The following is a 15,161-nucleotide window of genomic DNA, read 5'->3' as shown; positions in this document are numbered from 1 at the left end:
GAAGGAAGGGAAGAAGGGAGGAAGGAAGGAGGGAGGGAAGAAGGGGTGCGTCAAAGCAGAGGGGACAGCAAAGAAATAAAGGGTGAAGGGGGTGGGGGTGGGGGGAGAGAATAGCGGGAAAGAAGGAGAAAACAGAGAGTTATTCCAGAGGACGGCAGCGCACGCACAGCAGGACGGCAGCGCACGCACAGGAGCGGAGACGCACGGTGCAGCTCAGGTGGAACGACCAGGTTCACAAGGAAGGGCCCTCTCTGCCGTTTGGAAGTGGAATGGAAGTCAATGGAAAAAGAAGAGTCAACAGATCTTTTTCCATCAGACTTCGGGGTCAATGTCTTTGGCCGTGACGGACCGGTCCCTCGTTGGCTTTTCCACGACAAAGGCGGCAGTGGCGCCTTCTGAGCCTGCGGCCGCCCGCCAGCAACCTCGCACGCTGTGAGCCGTCTGCGGGGCGGGGCAGCGTGAGGGGCAGTAAGTCAGCGCGGGGTGCGGACGCAGACAGACGTGCACACGCGGCGCGTGACCTCCACCTCGACCTCCACCTCGCGCCCGAAGAGCGACTTGAGTGTCGCACCCAACGTATCGCACCGTCGGCGCTTAAAACGGCAAAACGGCCAAGGACCAATCACACGGTATCCGGAACGGCAAGTTGGGGTGTGAGGTGTTTTTTGCCACGTCCAAATCACAGAGCGCTTCATATAGCGTGTACTGTAGAAAGTACCAGGACAACGTGCAACCAGGTTAGATGTGACGGCGTCGGGGGCTCCGCCCAACCAGGCTCTGAGCCATTTTGGGGCGATGCAAACAAACACGACACTTCCTGTGTGAAGGTCCCCGCCGGGTGGGGCCTCGATTGTATTTTCGACAGGGACCCCCAATTGATGGGGACCCCGCTAATGTCGCTGCCGGCAACCGCAGGAGGTTGGGATTTGAAACACTGGTACAACGTGGAAGCCGGGGTCAGTGGGGTGACGTTTTGGAACGCGCACACGCACACATGCGCACACACACACACGCGCGCACACCCACACACACACACACACACACACACACACACACACACATGCATGCACGCACGCACACACACAAACCTAATAAACCAAGGAAAGAAATTCACCCAGTCGCCCCTGGTGAGACCGGATCGGTAGCAGCCACGCTGTAGACTATGATTTAAACAAACTAAAATCGGCGCCTTTACATGCTCACCAAACCTAACCCTAACCCTTTACATGCTCACCAAGTCTTCCAGTTTTATTATGAATGAAGGCCATATTGCAACTCTCACATCGGCACCGCATTCATAATATCCAATCCGAATAAAGCTGCACGGCAGATTCACCGGTGGAACCAGAGGCTGTTTGCGCGGGGAGCGCTCGTCGGTCGGGCGAGGGAATCACACTAACGCAAACGCGTGCGAACACCCTCTCCCGCTACAATCTGCGCACGCACGAAGCAGCAAGCGCCGTGCGCCCGCGCACCGCTCCGTCCTGCTTACTCAGCCGGTTCTGATCAGCGCGTGCGTGTCAAACGTACCGAAGGTGTCACATTCCAAAGCGTCGACGGCGCCGCATGAGCACAAGCGGGGGCCGTACTTTTGTCCCGTTGAATGGTGTGGAACCAAAAGCCCAGAGGGGCTCCCATCGTGCTGCTACGTGGCTCTGGCCACAGTTGACACAGGACAGACACACCAAGGTTTCCATGGCGGGGGGGGGGGGGTGAAGGGATGAACGGTGAACGGGTTGGGGTGCACGCATGAGGCCTGTTTGCGAACTCCGCACGGAATGGACCGCGGCTGCTGACCGCGGTTGCTGACAGTGGCTGCTGACAGCGGCTGCTGACAGCGGCGTGGACGGCGCTCCGACGTCACCTTCCCGGCGCAGAGACACGGCGCAGACGCGGCCATAAAGCTCGGCTGCCGCGTGCGATTTGCCCTTGTTTGGCCTCCGGCGACGGATCCGCGAAGATGCACGGATTCGAACACGCTGTACTTTTGGATGAAAATCGACTTCGAGTTTTTCAGGTTTACGTGCAGTGACCATGAATTTGTGTGGGCGACACTGCACCTCCATCGCTCCCCCTCCGCCTTTTTCCACCACGACACTCGGTCGCACAGAAAGCGGCCGGGTTTGCGGCAGAGGCACGGACGGCACCTCCCTTGAATACGCGAAAATAGCACCGGCGCACCGAGGCGCTGTCGTGCGGGCGGCCCGGTTCGCAGTGCATGTCACCGCCCGCGCGGCTTTGGGAATCAGACGCTGGCTGTCCTCGTCATTTGCGGCGGTTTAGGGGGCCGCAGAGAGACCCGCGGCGCTTGGGTGAATTGGCCCCTGCGTCACACCGCCGCCAGTCTGTACACGAGCTCTTTGCTGACGCGGCAACCGTTAATTTCGCCAAGATTTAAATTCTGATGAATGAGCAGCGGCCGTTCAGCATCACGGAGATGCCAGTTGGTGCAAATTCTCCTCCAAACGTGTTCGATAAAGTCGGGGCTAAAAATGACGGCGGCGGGTTTTTACACGTTCAAGGTCGTTCTCGGACCGGTATTTAGATGCAGCGCCCCAAACGGACACTTTGACGCGTGGCTCCGTCGGCCCGCCAAAATGTGGACGTTCTTTTTTTTTTTTCGCCGCACATTCCCCGGCATCGAGTACGCGACAGGCCTAAAGGTGCCGACAAGCGCAGGGCGCGTACGCAGCCCGCGCCCGTTCGCCTTCTCCACAGTCCAGCTGTAGCGACGCACGCCCCGAGGGGCCTACGTGACCCCGCAATCCCCGTTTCTTTCCCATTTTCCGCCAGGGGCCGTAAAAGAAGGTCCCGCTCTGTCGCCGGGCGGAACCACTCACCGACATGCGGACCGGGCCTTGCGCGGTCATGCCTCTGCCGATGCTGCGTTATTTGAGTCCCCCCCCCGCGGAGCCCCGTCCACCTCACCTCAACGTCCACCTCAGCCACGCTGCTGTGCGGCCGCGGGGCGGGGGCTTGAAGGGCGGGTTGTCAGGGTGGAGGATTGGGAGAAGGGAGGGATGAAGGGGGGGGAGGGGAGGGCGGAGGTAAACGGAAAGGAGAGGAGGAGACAGGCAGTTGAATTTCACGTCTCTCTCTCTCTGGCTCTGCATCCTGTCAAAACGAGGGCCGACCATCCTTGTAGGTGTACATGCAGATGTGTATCGATCCAGGAGGTGATTTTAAGCCCGTTCTGATGCACTTCACTCATTTACCGAATTTTATTTGCGGAGGTAACTCTTCAAACACAGGTATGAGCTGTATGAACTGTACGTATCGAAATAACAAGAGACGGCTTCGCATCCCCCTCCGTTCAATGCGCTGATCAAGACCAAATCTGGGTTTACAATGCGGCCGTTCCAGGATGCGATGAGAGAGGCGTGCGGCTGAAATTCAACTCTCCCTCTTTTTTCGGGGGAAAACCAAAAGAAAAAAAAAAAAAAAAAGGGCAGAGGGCGTGGCTGCCCGGCGACGAATGGGGGGGCGCTGGGGAGGGGTGGGATGAGAGGAGTGCTCACTTGGTTGTCTGCCGAGAGGCGGGGCATGGAGAGGGTCCGCCCATGCCCGTCCATGGGGTGACAGGGCTCGGTGTTGGAGCACCCGTCCCGCCCCATCTCCCTCATCTCTACCGTCTGCAAGACACACAACGAGAGGGGGGGGCGTGAACGCCGGGCGCGCGGAGGGGGCGGGGCCTCGGCGGGCGGCCCACCCGGCGGGCGTTCTCCCGACGCGCACCCTCGTCCCCTTTTTTCGTTATTTTCCCCCTCGCGACGAGCTGTTGGCGCGGAGGTGGCAACCCCCGTCCGGACCCGCCCTTCTATTCTCCCGCTGTGTCAGTGAGAAGCCCCTTGTTGTCGTCCGTGATCCGTCCCAACGCAGCGACGGAAAGCGTCTGGTGAAAAAGCGGCAACTGCGCCTGTTGAGCTCGGTTCCATTCTTTGTCATCGCCGCCTCGGGAAAGACCCGCATTTTTTTTTTTTTTTTAAGGCGTGAGAGGGAGCGATGGCGGCCCTGGACCAACCCTCAGTCGTGATGTCATCAAACCTCTGAGGAGACAGGGGTGATGACATCATGGCTGGTGGATCTTCCCGGTGGGGCACCCTGTGAAGTCCTGCAGGTTTGTCGGTCGGTGTCCTCGTGGGTCCCGCCGGTCAATTTGACCCCCCTCTCTCGGAGGCCATGTTTGCTCATTTACACAACACTGTCGTTCTGCATAGTAATCACTTCCCTTTGAATTGGGGGATTTAAGGCTTGTGTGTAAACCTTTGGGCGTTAGTGAAAAAGCAAGGTGTGAGGTATTAACACAGGCGTTTTTGATTAATTGCAAACTGAAAAGAGACGGGGGACGAGGCGTCCGGGGAGCGGGGACAGTCGGGCTGATAAAAAGAGGTCAACATCACAAACGAGACCCCCCCCCCCCTCGACCCCCTGTCGCCGACGTGAAGAGGTGACTTAAGCCGGGAGGAGGATGGTGGAGACGAGCCCGTCGACGGGTGCGGAGAGTCAACCGGCCAAGGGGAAGGAGGAGACTTGGGGCGGGAGAAAAGGTTGTTTTTTTCGGCTATGGAGGCTACAGGCTCACATTAGCCAGTGGATTTGGAAGCTGTGGGCTCTCTCGATGGCATTACACGGAGGAGGCAACTCTGGCAGACTGGCAGAGCTCCACGCGGTTGGCGCAAGAAAAACGCGAAATACCGGCATTTATATGTGTGCATTTATGCGAAACGTGCATTTTAAAAGCACCGGCCCGAGGAAATAAAAACCAACGGCATTCCCCAAGTTTAACCCGCTGCACTGTCTGAAAGCCCAAACGGGACCCCCTCGCCACACGCCGTCGTCCGACCGCGCGAGGGGAAAGAAGGGGCGGGCGGGCGGGGACGCGCCCGGGCGCCGCCCGCCACCCCCGTCAACCTCGGTGCGCACGCGCGTCTGCCATACCTGGGGGTTGTGCCGGTTGTCGTGGAGGTCGTCGGGGTAAGGTCTGTCGGGGCTCCAGTTGCCCGTCTTTTGGAACATCTCTTGGGCTTTGGCTGTAACCCACGACTGGCTCTCGGTCACGCAACCCCCTTCCAGAGGTCTGGCGCGCGTACGCGCATGCACACACACACACGGGCACACACACACACACACACACACACACAGACACACACAGACACTAATCGATATATATTTTTACATACTGACATGGTCGACAGGCTTCAAAAAATAGAAAAACAGAAACTGCGATGAAGCGGTGTTGGCGGGGAAAGAGGACAAAGGATGTGACTTTGGAGACACAGCTCTGGAGAGCAAGGCACAACCCCATTCAACAGACGGAGAGAAAGTCAAAATTGCGAATGGGCGGATTTTCGAACGTTTGGGCCGACGTCGGTCTCTGTTGGGGTCAAAATACCCTTCCTGGTTTCTGCTCGTGCGGTGGAAAGTTGCCTGATCTGAGGAGGCGCACGGAGCGCGTGGCCACGCTCCCGCCGTCCCGCGGCGCGCTGCCGAGCGCAGCTTTCAGGGGATCCCGCTCTGTGGGGTGAGGTTCCGCACCACAGGGGGCGGTTGAGGGGTGTCAAGAGGACATTTTACCCACTATGCACTGCGAGACTTCTTCCATTTTTTTTTTACGTTCATTGGAGGATTGCAAAGGTAAATCACATGTATTCAGTTTTCATACCAATCAGAAAGTCATCCTAAGCTCATTATGGATGGCATCATCTCTTTCACTGGCCATCGCGTGGGCCGCTCTGTCGTGTCGACTAGCTGTTGGGGCTGCAGCGTCGCGCTGTCCCTGTGCAGGGTGTCGGGAACGCAGGGACCCCCCGCACAGGGACCCCCCGCACAGGGACCTGGGGAATCGGAACTCAGCCTGTGCCTTCCATGCGGCTGGGGCAGAGCTAGGCTAAATGCAGGGTTGCCAGGCCAGGCGTCAACCTTCGGTGCCGAGGCAAGCTGAGATCAGCCCGAGTTGAGATAACAGCAAAGCTGGCAACCCTGCTAGTTTTGGATGAGACATTGACATTTACACTGGCTGACATCTGCTGCTTCTAAAATCAGGTGAAATATGGTAGTATGCAAAATTGTGCACTGGTTGTGCACAAGTTTGCTTGCTGTGTCGCCATCGACCGGCAAATCGCTGAAAGGAAGTGGGGCAGTCGTATGACGACGTAGTAAGTCTGAGAAGCTATTGTTTTGTTTTTTTCACTCACATGGTCGTGTGCACCGGATGATGCCCACATGTGTGATTTCAGACGCGGCCGTTATTCAGCCGTGAGCCTATACTTCCCTGTGATCTCGCCCGTACTTGCACACCTGCATAATGCTGGGCTCGGGCCGTGTCCTGTGTGCGTTCAAAGCCCCGTCCTGGTCTACTCACATGCTGTTGGTGTTGTCGGGCTGGGTGCTGGGGAGGCCGTTGAGACCCGTCCCCCCCTGGCCGTCCGTGCCCTCTCCCTCCGAGGGCGGCTCCATGCGCTGAAACATTAATGGCGTTCGGTTCTGTGTGAGATACACGACATGGCCTGCAGGCTGGCATCAGGCACACTCAAGGGGGAGAACACATGACACAGACACGCACGGGATGCACCCGCAACATGCACCCACACGGGGGCGCCATTGGCAAACAACACCTGGCACGGTAAAGTTCTGCCCCGAGTGGACTGGTGCAGGATCGCCTCGTGTCCCTTTTTAATCTCTCGCCGACTCTCTTCCCTGGTCAGAATTCCACTAGTGACAGCGTTGACGTCACCTTGCCCACGTGTTTCTTTTAATATCAGAAAAAAATTAATTAACTATAAAAAATAGCTTTGGAACTGGATTGACATAGACACCATTCAGGATAGTTTGTTAAAAATCATCTCTGGAACAAATTCAACGGTGATGAGAACAGTAGTGATGTATTTTGGGAGCAGAGATCAGATCATCCACCAGTCCGATTTTGGGGAAACTTCTACCTACTCCATGAGAGAGGTCAGAGGTTGGGCAGCCTTTCCCCCAGGGGCATCCTGGGTAATGGAGGAAAGGCTGGATATACAGCCTGTGTCAAGTCCATCCACAGCCTGGAAGCCAAATATGAAATGAATTGGGACGGTTCTCGCCCTGTCCAGACACAACCCAAAAGCCAAAATGTTCCCAGACACATGAACTCCGACAGGACAGTCCTGCCTGCCAAGATAAATCGATTTGCCCGTTTAAGATTTGCACAGCGTTTTGCTGGATGCCACTGGCCACTGGCACAGCGCACATACAAATGTCACCAAATACGAGGCTTGGCCTTCTGTGGCAAGTGTCATGAGTAAACTTGGCTGATGTTCATCTCTGGACATTCTAACCACGGCGGTGCATCTGGGACGACCCCAAAATGCAAACGCTGGGATGGCTTGATGCAGGAATCTTTACAGAAACAAGCTTCATTGGATGCCATTTCATCAGCGGTCCATGTATCAGTGAAGGGTTTCAGGATACATCAGGAGCCACGAGTCATCGGAGCTGCTTCAAATCTACCAAGCACAGAGGAGAGAGAGACAGAGAGACAGACTGACACACGGACGAGGGACAGACAGCACGGGACTCGACGTCACAACACAGACGAGAAAAGGCTTCCTGGTCACGATCAAGCTGGATTGACCAATCAGAGTGACTTTGGAGAGCCAGGGCCCCGCCTCTTCCTGGAGGGATGAAGGACGAGAGTCAAAAAACGAGAGGAAGAGAGAGAGGGTGGGGGGGGACTACAGGGAGGAGACCAAAGGCCGGACACTGGACGGACAGAGGGCTTGGCAGGACCATGTGCAACACTCAAACACAGAGGGAGAAGGCAGGCATCGCAGGGCGGCGGTCGCCACAGACGTCGACGGACGCGAAGAACGCGAGGGAAGAGAAAAGGGAGGGAAAAGCGAAGACGGGGCGGGGTGGGCGCGGTCACGGGGGGGGCACGCGACGGAGTCGGACGGAAAGGAGGGTCGCCGACAGTTGGGCGGGACGGGTGGAGTTTGAGTTCGAACGGCCTTTTTACAGGCGCCGGGGGACGGGAGCATCCGCCAGGGAGCTCCACAGGGAGGGGAGCTCCACAGGGATCCCGCAGCTTCCGGAGCACGAAAGGACGGTGGCGCGCCGGGACGGGTGCATCTTGGGGGCATTCGCTCGATGGGAGGGGAGGTGCACCGAGAGGGGACAGGCGAGGTGAGGCCATGTGGTATCATTTCCTGTATTCGGAACACCGGCGACAATCACAATGCAATCGCGGACGAGGAAAACCCCCCGAGGATAGCTCAGCGGGATAGCTCTACGGCACAGCCACGCGGGGGCCTAGCTAGTGCGCTTCAAGAAAAAGGGGGCGGGGGCCGGTTGGGGGCCACAACTCGCTGTTGGACGAAGAACGGGGGAAAGGATATGGAGGCAGGTCCAGGGGTCCGGTCTCTAGCGAGTTGGGGGGCCGGGGCGTGGGCCTTCGTTATTGCACGACAGGTTTGAGGGGGAGAAAGGGGCTCGTGCGGGGGAGGGGTCTCGGGCGTGGTAGCGCGTCGGCGGCGCGGGGGTTATCTTCCTGGATGAGTCAAGGCGCCGCTTTATCAATCCCCCCCCGGGGGGTGGAGAACTCAGGTATGGATGCCAGAGGCGGCCATGCAAGACGCCCGTTTTTTACTCGTCAGGAGCGGTGTGGGGGTCCCGCGTCTCGCTCAAGGACACTCGGGCACGCTACCAGGAGTCGAACCAGTGACCCTCCGATTACCACACGACCCGGAGGATCCAACTTGTACGGGAAGGAGAGCTCGCCGAGCAGGGCCGAGGCGGTTAGGGAGAGTCTGGTGCCGAGGACGTCGGGGGTCTTTTTTTTAGCAGTAGGGCTGGTTTGCTTTGCCTTCTGGGAGTCAAATATATTGTGGTCAAGGACAGAGCGTCTGGTCGGTACCTGTTCCTCTCGCAGGGCCTGCAGCTTTTTGGTCTTGCTTTGCCGGTAATACTCCATGATCATCATGGCGGCGTAGATTTTGCCCACCGTCAAGTCTGTGGCTGCTGAGAAAATGACAAGTTACCCTGCAAGATTAGACCCGGGCGTGATGGGACCCTGAGCCGTGGGGGTGGGGTGTGAGGGGGCTGGGGATGGGAGTGGGGGATGCACACGCCAACACACACCACTGACATCACGAGCACACCAATAACAACAGCGTATCTCCCCAGGGGTCAACTCTGTTTCCGCGCTCTACTTCAGGGTCGTGGCTTCGGAATTTTCGCCTTAAGGACGGAAAAAAAAAAAAAAAAGAAAAGTCTCCGGCGGCGGAACGGCCGGAGGGGCTCCGCCCACGGCGCCGAGGCGTCCCGTCAGGCCTCGGGGCAGAGGGCGGGGGAGAGATTAGGTGCGCCCGCTCTGCCCGGAGGGACGTACTACGCACGGAATGGCGGGAAATTAATTTTTATTTTTTATTTTTTATTTTTTTTGGCGATGCCGTTCCTCCGGGATCCGATGACCGCCGGACGGAACTCGGCGGACCCTCCACGATGGGCCCCGAACGAAACAGAGTTGCTGACCGATCTCCCCCCTGGAGCAGAATAGACTTCAACTTTGACGACACTGTACGTGAAACTACACGACATAGCCAGTAGTCTTTTCACAGGCAGATATAGATGATAACCTTCTCCTAAAATCCCTGTCCTCAGAAACGCCCTCGTCCGCCTCTCAAGCGGAGCTTACGCCTTTGGCATTTGTTTCTCATACGTATTGTGGAGGGAACAAGGCAGTAATTTCACTAAGAACGCGGGGACACTCGGCACAAGAGCTCAGTCTTTTTCTAAAAACTCTGGATAGGTATCCCCGGAGTTTGAGATGGAACACCGACACGTTCAAAAGGTCAGAAAAACATAGAGCTTTGTCTGCCTCCCCCTTCGGTGTCAGCAACAGCGCTACGTCAAAAAGAGCGGGGTCCCCTTCGAAGTGGAATGACTGCCACCTCGTTGCGTTCATTGGCGTTGAGATGTGGTTCACAGTACTGAAGGATAAGATATGGCGACGCATATCTTATGCTCTATTAGCCGTCATGCATTTAGCTTTCCCGGCTAAATATGATGCTGCACATGCGTGCAATTAACAGTATGTCACCAGCACGTCCTGTGTTAGCGTATCGATAACACTGGTTCTCTGACGTGTCGTATGCTCGCGATCAGGCTGCAATCTTGACCTGTCTGTCATTGAACGTACAGCTTGCATCTAGCATCTGCTCCTCATTTGCTGTAGTGAAAAGACTTCTATAGAGGATCTTCTATAGCAGGCACCCCCTGATACCAGGCCCAGATGAGTGGGCAGAGAGTTTGGGATTACTGTATGTGTGTTTTACTCATTGCCTGTGGGCTGTCAGCATATGCATGTGTGCACGTGCATGTGCGTATGTGCGTGCGTGCATCGTATCAGTCCGACTGGGCCCCCCCGAGCCTGTGCTGGCGCGCATGCGCCTCTCCGCGCGCAACGCCGCACGTGTGGGTGCGTGTATGCAGGTGTTGCCATGGCAGCCTGATCAGGAGATGCAGAGCGGTGAGTGGAACCGGCCGGGTGAAGCTGTCCTCTTGGTGAGTTTGTGGGCGGACACACACACACACACACACACACAGCAACGCGCTCCACCCTCCTCCTCCTCCTCCTCCCTCGCCTGCCACTTACACTTGTGCGGGGTGACCAACAGATCCAGGTTCTTCTGGGACAGGTTGGGCCAGATCGCCATCATCTCTTTCCTCAGCTCGGCGTCCATCTGGTGCTTGTCCGCGCCGCCTGGGAGGTTCCGCCAAGCGCGCCCCCACCCGACAACGGCCCGTGCCCACGCCCCCCACAACCCCGCCCCCCGACACCACGCATCACGTTCACGCATCGACAGTGAGCACGCACACATGTCCAGACAACACAGAGTTGTACGAAAGAGCAGACAGACAAGCGCGCACAGGCGTAGGCACCTCAACAGAGATGCGCGCGCGTGCAGGCAGGCACACACACACACACACACACACACACACACACACACACACACACACACACACACACACACACACAGGCCCGCATATAGACCCAGTCACACAAAGAAAAAACACATTTGTTAGTGTCGAGGCAACTAAGAGTCTTTCATCAGCTTCAAAAATAAACATACTTGTAGGAGAGAAAGAGCGAGGGAGAGAGGGAGAGAGGGATGGAGATAGAACAGATAATCACAGCCCCAGCAGGGCCCGACACTAACTCTTAGAATGACGTTGACGTTGACGATCAAGGCCGACAAAATGGTTGCTGAAATATAATGATTTGACTGATAACAATCCCACGATAATTCTAATCCATATTTCAATATACTCTACAGGTAAATCATTTTGGACATTTCTTACATATGAAAAATTGGTCAATTAAAAAGTGGCGAACAAGGGGGCGGCCGGAAGCGCCGGGGGCGGTTGACCACGGCCCGAATGCGGTTGGAACGGGGAACCGTTATTGCCGGGCCCGGCAAGGCGAACAGACAGAGAACGGCAGACAGGGCAAGAGGGCGGGGGGCGGCGGGTGCAGCCGTGACACCCACCCTTGGCGATCTTTATGTCCAGCGCCGTTCGGATCAGCGCCATCAGGGTGGAGTTGAAGTGCACCGTGTTGTCGTCGGCCACCGGCAGATCCATGCGCAGCAGCCTCTGCGGAGAGCCAGCCGGGACGACAGCGTGAGAGGGCGGAGTTTTCGGAACTCGGGGGAGAGGGTGTGGGGGGCGGGGGGGTGGGGGCGGGGCGCGGTCGAGAGAGCTCCATAGACGACAGCCGAAATCGGGAAAAAAATACGGTGTCCCCCCGACTTCGACGCCGTCCGAAATTGAGCGTCGGGGGGACGTTTCCGGGGGAAGTCGTCCTCCGTGGTCGGGTTGGATCCGGACGGCGTGTGCGCCCGGAGGCGCGGCCCTCCGTCTCCTGTTTGCCAGTGATACTCTACGAGGCAGCACGGCTATCCGGTGGGAAGCGGGCGGGGGGGCAGGGGGTGGGGGGGCGCGGGCGGGTGATGGAGGGGGGCTGGGGGAGAGGGCGGCGTACGCCGCTAAGCAACCGCGAGAGCCGAGAAACCACAAGGGAGAACAATCGGAGCCGAGACGGCCTCCGACCCCAACCTGTGCCCATGTTCCCTAAATGTGTGAATGCCGCGGCACATTGACACATCGGAGTCGTTACACACGCGTGGACGTGTAACGCTACACAAACACCGACTCCCGCCCGCCCCTCCGCCCGCCCCGCCTACAAACAACCGTTTGTACAGACTACAATTAAGGGCCGCTTAATTGGAGTCCTCGGGAAGACAGATCAGGTCGACTGGAGAACACGAACAGTATCACTGGTGATTCCACTTTTCGAGGCGACCGGAGCTTTTTTTTTTATTTTTTATTTTTCTTCTCAATCATTTTTTTTAAATTATTATTTTTATTTGATCTTTTCCTGAAAAAAACGAACATGAGGCATCCGCTATAGAGCTCCCCCTACCTGTGTGGAGGTTCCCTGTCTTCGTCAGTCTACACCGGGTAGAACCAACGGAGCAACGCGCCGATAGGACAAAACAAGCCGCCGGTGCCGGCTCGCCGTCCCTATCTCACGCCGTCGGCGTCCGTTGGCTTTACCCGCGAACATGAGCGTTGGGCACTCACGATGGCAAGCACGACGGTGTTGTGTGGCGTGGGCCATGTCGTTGGCATGTTTCCCGTGCGTGCTTGTGCGCGGGCATGGGGGGGGGGGGGGGGGGTTATGCAGGCGGAGGGGGCCGCAGCCGGTGGCGGCGCCGTCCATAGCCATGCGACAGAGGAGACGTCGAGGCAGCATGCGAGAACCGGGCCGTGAAGCCCCGGCAGGGTCGAGCCCCGGAACACAGAGCATGCAAGGTGCTTTCCATTCGGCGCCCCGCCCCCCTCCCCCTTCTAACTCTACCCCACCAAAAAAAAAAAAAAAAAGCCCCGCCTTCACAGCACAGGCAGCCGTGCATCCGCGCACAGAGAGTATCCGCAGCCCAGACCAGATCCTTCGTATCCGACCGTCGCCGACATTTTCGGATTTTTTAAAGTTTTTTTTTTTACTTCCCGTGCGTCGCTCTCTGCGTTCACACACGAGCTGGCGCGATTCCCGCCGCTCCGGCTCCGATCGACACCAACCCAGAGAAGCGTCGGTATCGTGGGTGTGTTTTTTTTTTTTTTTGTTTTTGTTTTTTCTCCCGCTCGGAGCCAACGGGAAGCGTTTTGCGGGGGCCAGGTCCCTCCGGCATCTCCACGGGGCGGGGAGGGGTCGATTAAGTTAAGGGGTTGGAGGGGTGTCGGGGTGTGCGGCTGGAAGGAGGTGTTATTATTATTATTTTAGGAAACAAAAAAAAAGAAAAAGAAAAAAGTCATATAAAAGGGATTCAAAAGAGATGTTGTAGTTATTTGGGGAGCACCGAGCGGGGTCGGGTACTAGGTGGGGGGTCTGTTCAGGGTGAGTACAGTTAGTGGAGTTGATCTAATGCGTGTGGCTCTGAGCTCGGCCATGAGATGCGGTTACAGATAAAAAAAAAGGGGGGGTGTGAGGATGATGAGGGGCGTGCGTGGCTGGGGAACCATGACGACAGCGGAGGTCGTTTGCCGGAGGAGAATCCGGATCGGGTCCCGCTTTTTTTTTTTTTTTTTTTTTTTGTATTTCAGCAGTGAGAGAGAGAGAGAGAGAGAACCTGAGCGAGAGACAGAGAGGGAGGGAAGGAGAGAGGGAGGGAGAGAGGGAGGGAGAGGGTGCGGGGGAGGGGGCGATGTGTCGATAGGGAGGGGAAAAGATTCAAGAGAGATGTCACAAGACAAGATTACGGAACAAAACCAACACAAAAAGGACACGGACTAAAAAATCAATCCACCCCGGACAGGTTCGACCCGGGAGAGCGGTCAAGCTGAGAAAAAACAAAACGACAAAAAAAAAAACAACAAAAAACCTTTCTCAAACCTACATCTTAAACCGGCGAGGGCCGCAAAGCTTGGTCGACGGCCGAGCCGGGATGCGGCAAAAATTTTAGGGCGGCGGGAGTTCCGCCCCCCCGGGCTCGGGACGCCCGACCCCTCTATTCCGACGGAAACAAAGGTTTTTTTTTTTTACTCCAACCTCTCAAACCGCTTGGGAGGAGCTCCGTCAGAGCAAAGTCACGGGGGATTCGAAAGTTCGACGCCAGGGGTATGGGGGGGGGGGGGTTTCCCCGGACAAGCTGCAGACGGGAGGCGGGCGAGCGAGAGAGAGAGAGAGAGAGAGAGAGAGAGGGTGAATGACTGACGGATGGGAGGAGGAGGACGGGACGGATGGAGTGTATGCGGAACAGGACGCGGGACAAAAAGCGGTCCGGAGGGCGCGACGCGAGGGGAACGGAAGGGACGAGGGAGAGAAGAGGGCGAGCGGCGACCGGGGGGCGAGGCCCGGCGGGCCCTTCGTCCGTCCCCCGTCCGCAAAAAAAAATAAAAACCCCGTCCGCGCCGATGGCGTTTTGCAAAGCCTCTCCCTCCACCGGACGACGCAGCAAAGACGGTTAAAAAACGCTGACGTCAGCACACCCGGGACCAGCATGGGGGGCCGATGACGGTCGCGGACCTCCGCGCCAAACACCGCGGAAGAGCAAGAGGAGGGCGCGGCGCGTTGATCTTCTTCTTGACGTTCAGACACCGCAGGGGTCAAAGGTCACGGGTCGGGGGGTTCCTGACGTTTCCCGGAAGCTCCCGCTTTACTCCCTCCACGGCGATACACGGGGAAAACCCGTTAAAGTTTGGAGTTTTGGAAAACGAAAACGTCGAAAACGTCCGACCTACGCGCGCTCCCACGGCCAGGCTCCCACGGCGATCATCCGGCTCCGAACGAGCGAGCAACTCGGCAGCCATTGAAGAGATCCGTTCACCGCGAATGAATCGTTTGCGAGTCTCCAAAACAACCCCCAAAAACCTCCTCCTGTCTTTGCGGCAGGAGTAGGTTGAGCAGAGCTTAAGGAAGCGGCAAAAAAAAAGATCGAATTAAGTTGCAGCTTAAACGGAGGATCATGACGGCCTTAAAACTGACGGTGAATCGCCTTCCGAGCCGGCGCCGCCATCTTCCCCACGGCACCGCCACCTTCCCCCTGGCGCCCCCACACTCCCCCTGGCACCGCCACCTTCCCCCTGGCGCCACAACCTTCCCCCCGGCGCCGCCATCTTCC

The 15,161-nt window shown here is 57.3% G+C and overlaps 1 protein-coding gene across 1 annotated transcript in view; it reads right to left on the bottom strand.

Annotated features, from left to right (window-relative positions):
• Positions 1-15,161, bottom strand: part of cacna1ab (calcium channel, voltage-dependent, P/Q type, alpha 1A subunit, b) — a gene marked incomplete at both ends in the record, with an annotated part of 106,285 nt that overhangs the window by 7,448 nt on the left and 83,676 nt on the right. The window contains 6 exon segments of the mRNA XM_079998788.1: positions 3,519-3,632; positions 4,939-5,077; positions 6,362-6,483; positions 8,894-8,997; positions 10,634-10,741; positions 11,529-11,634. Coding sequence (XP_079854914.1) covers positions 3,519-3,632; positions 4,939-5,077; positions 6,362-6,483; positions 8,894-8,997; positions 10,634-10,741; positions 11,529-11,634 — 693 coding nt within the window.

This window comes from Zeus faber (assembly GCF_960531495.2).
Source record: "Zeus faber genome assembly, chromosome: 4".
Lineage (NCBI taxonomy): Eukaryota > Metazoa > Chordata > Actinopteri > Zeiformes > Zeidae > Zeus > Zeus faber.
Note: the sequence above shows the minus strand (reverse complement) of the source record. Positions and strands in the feature narration are given on the sequence as shown.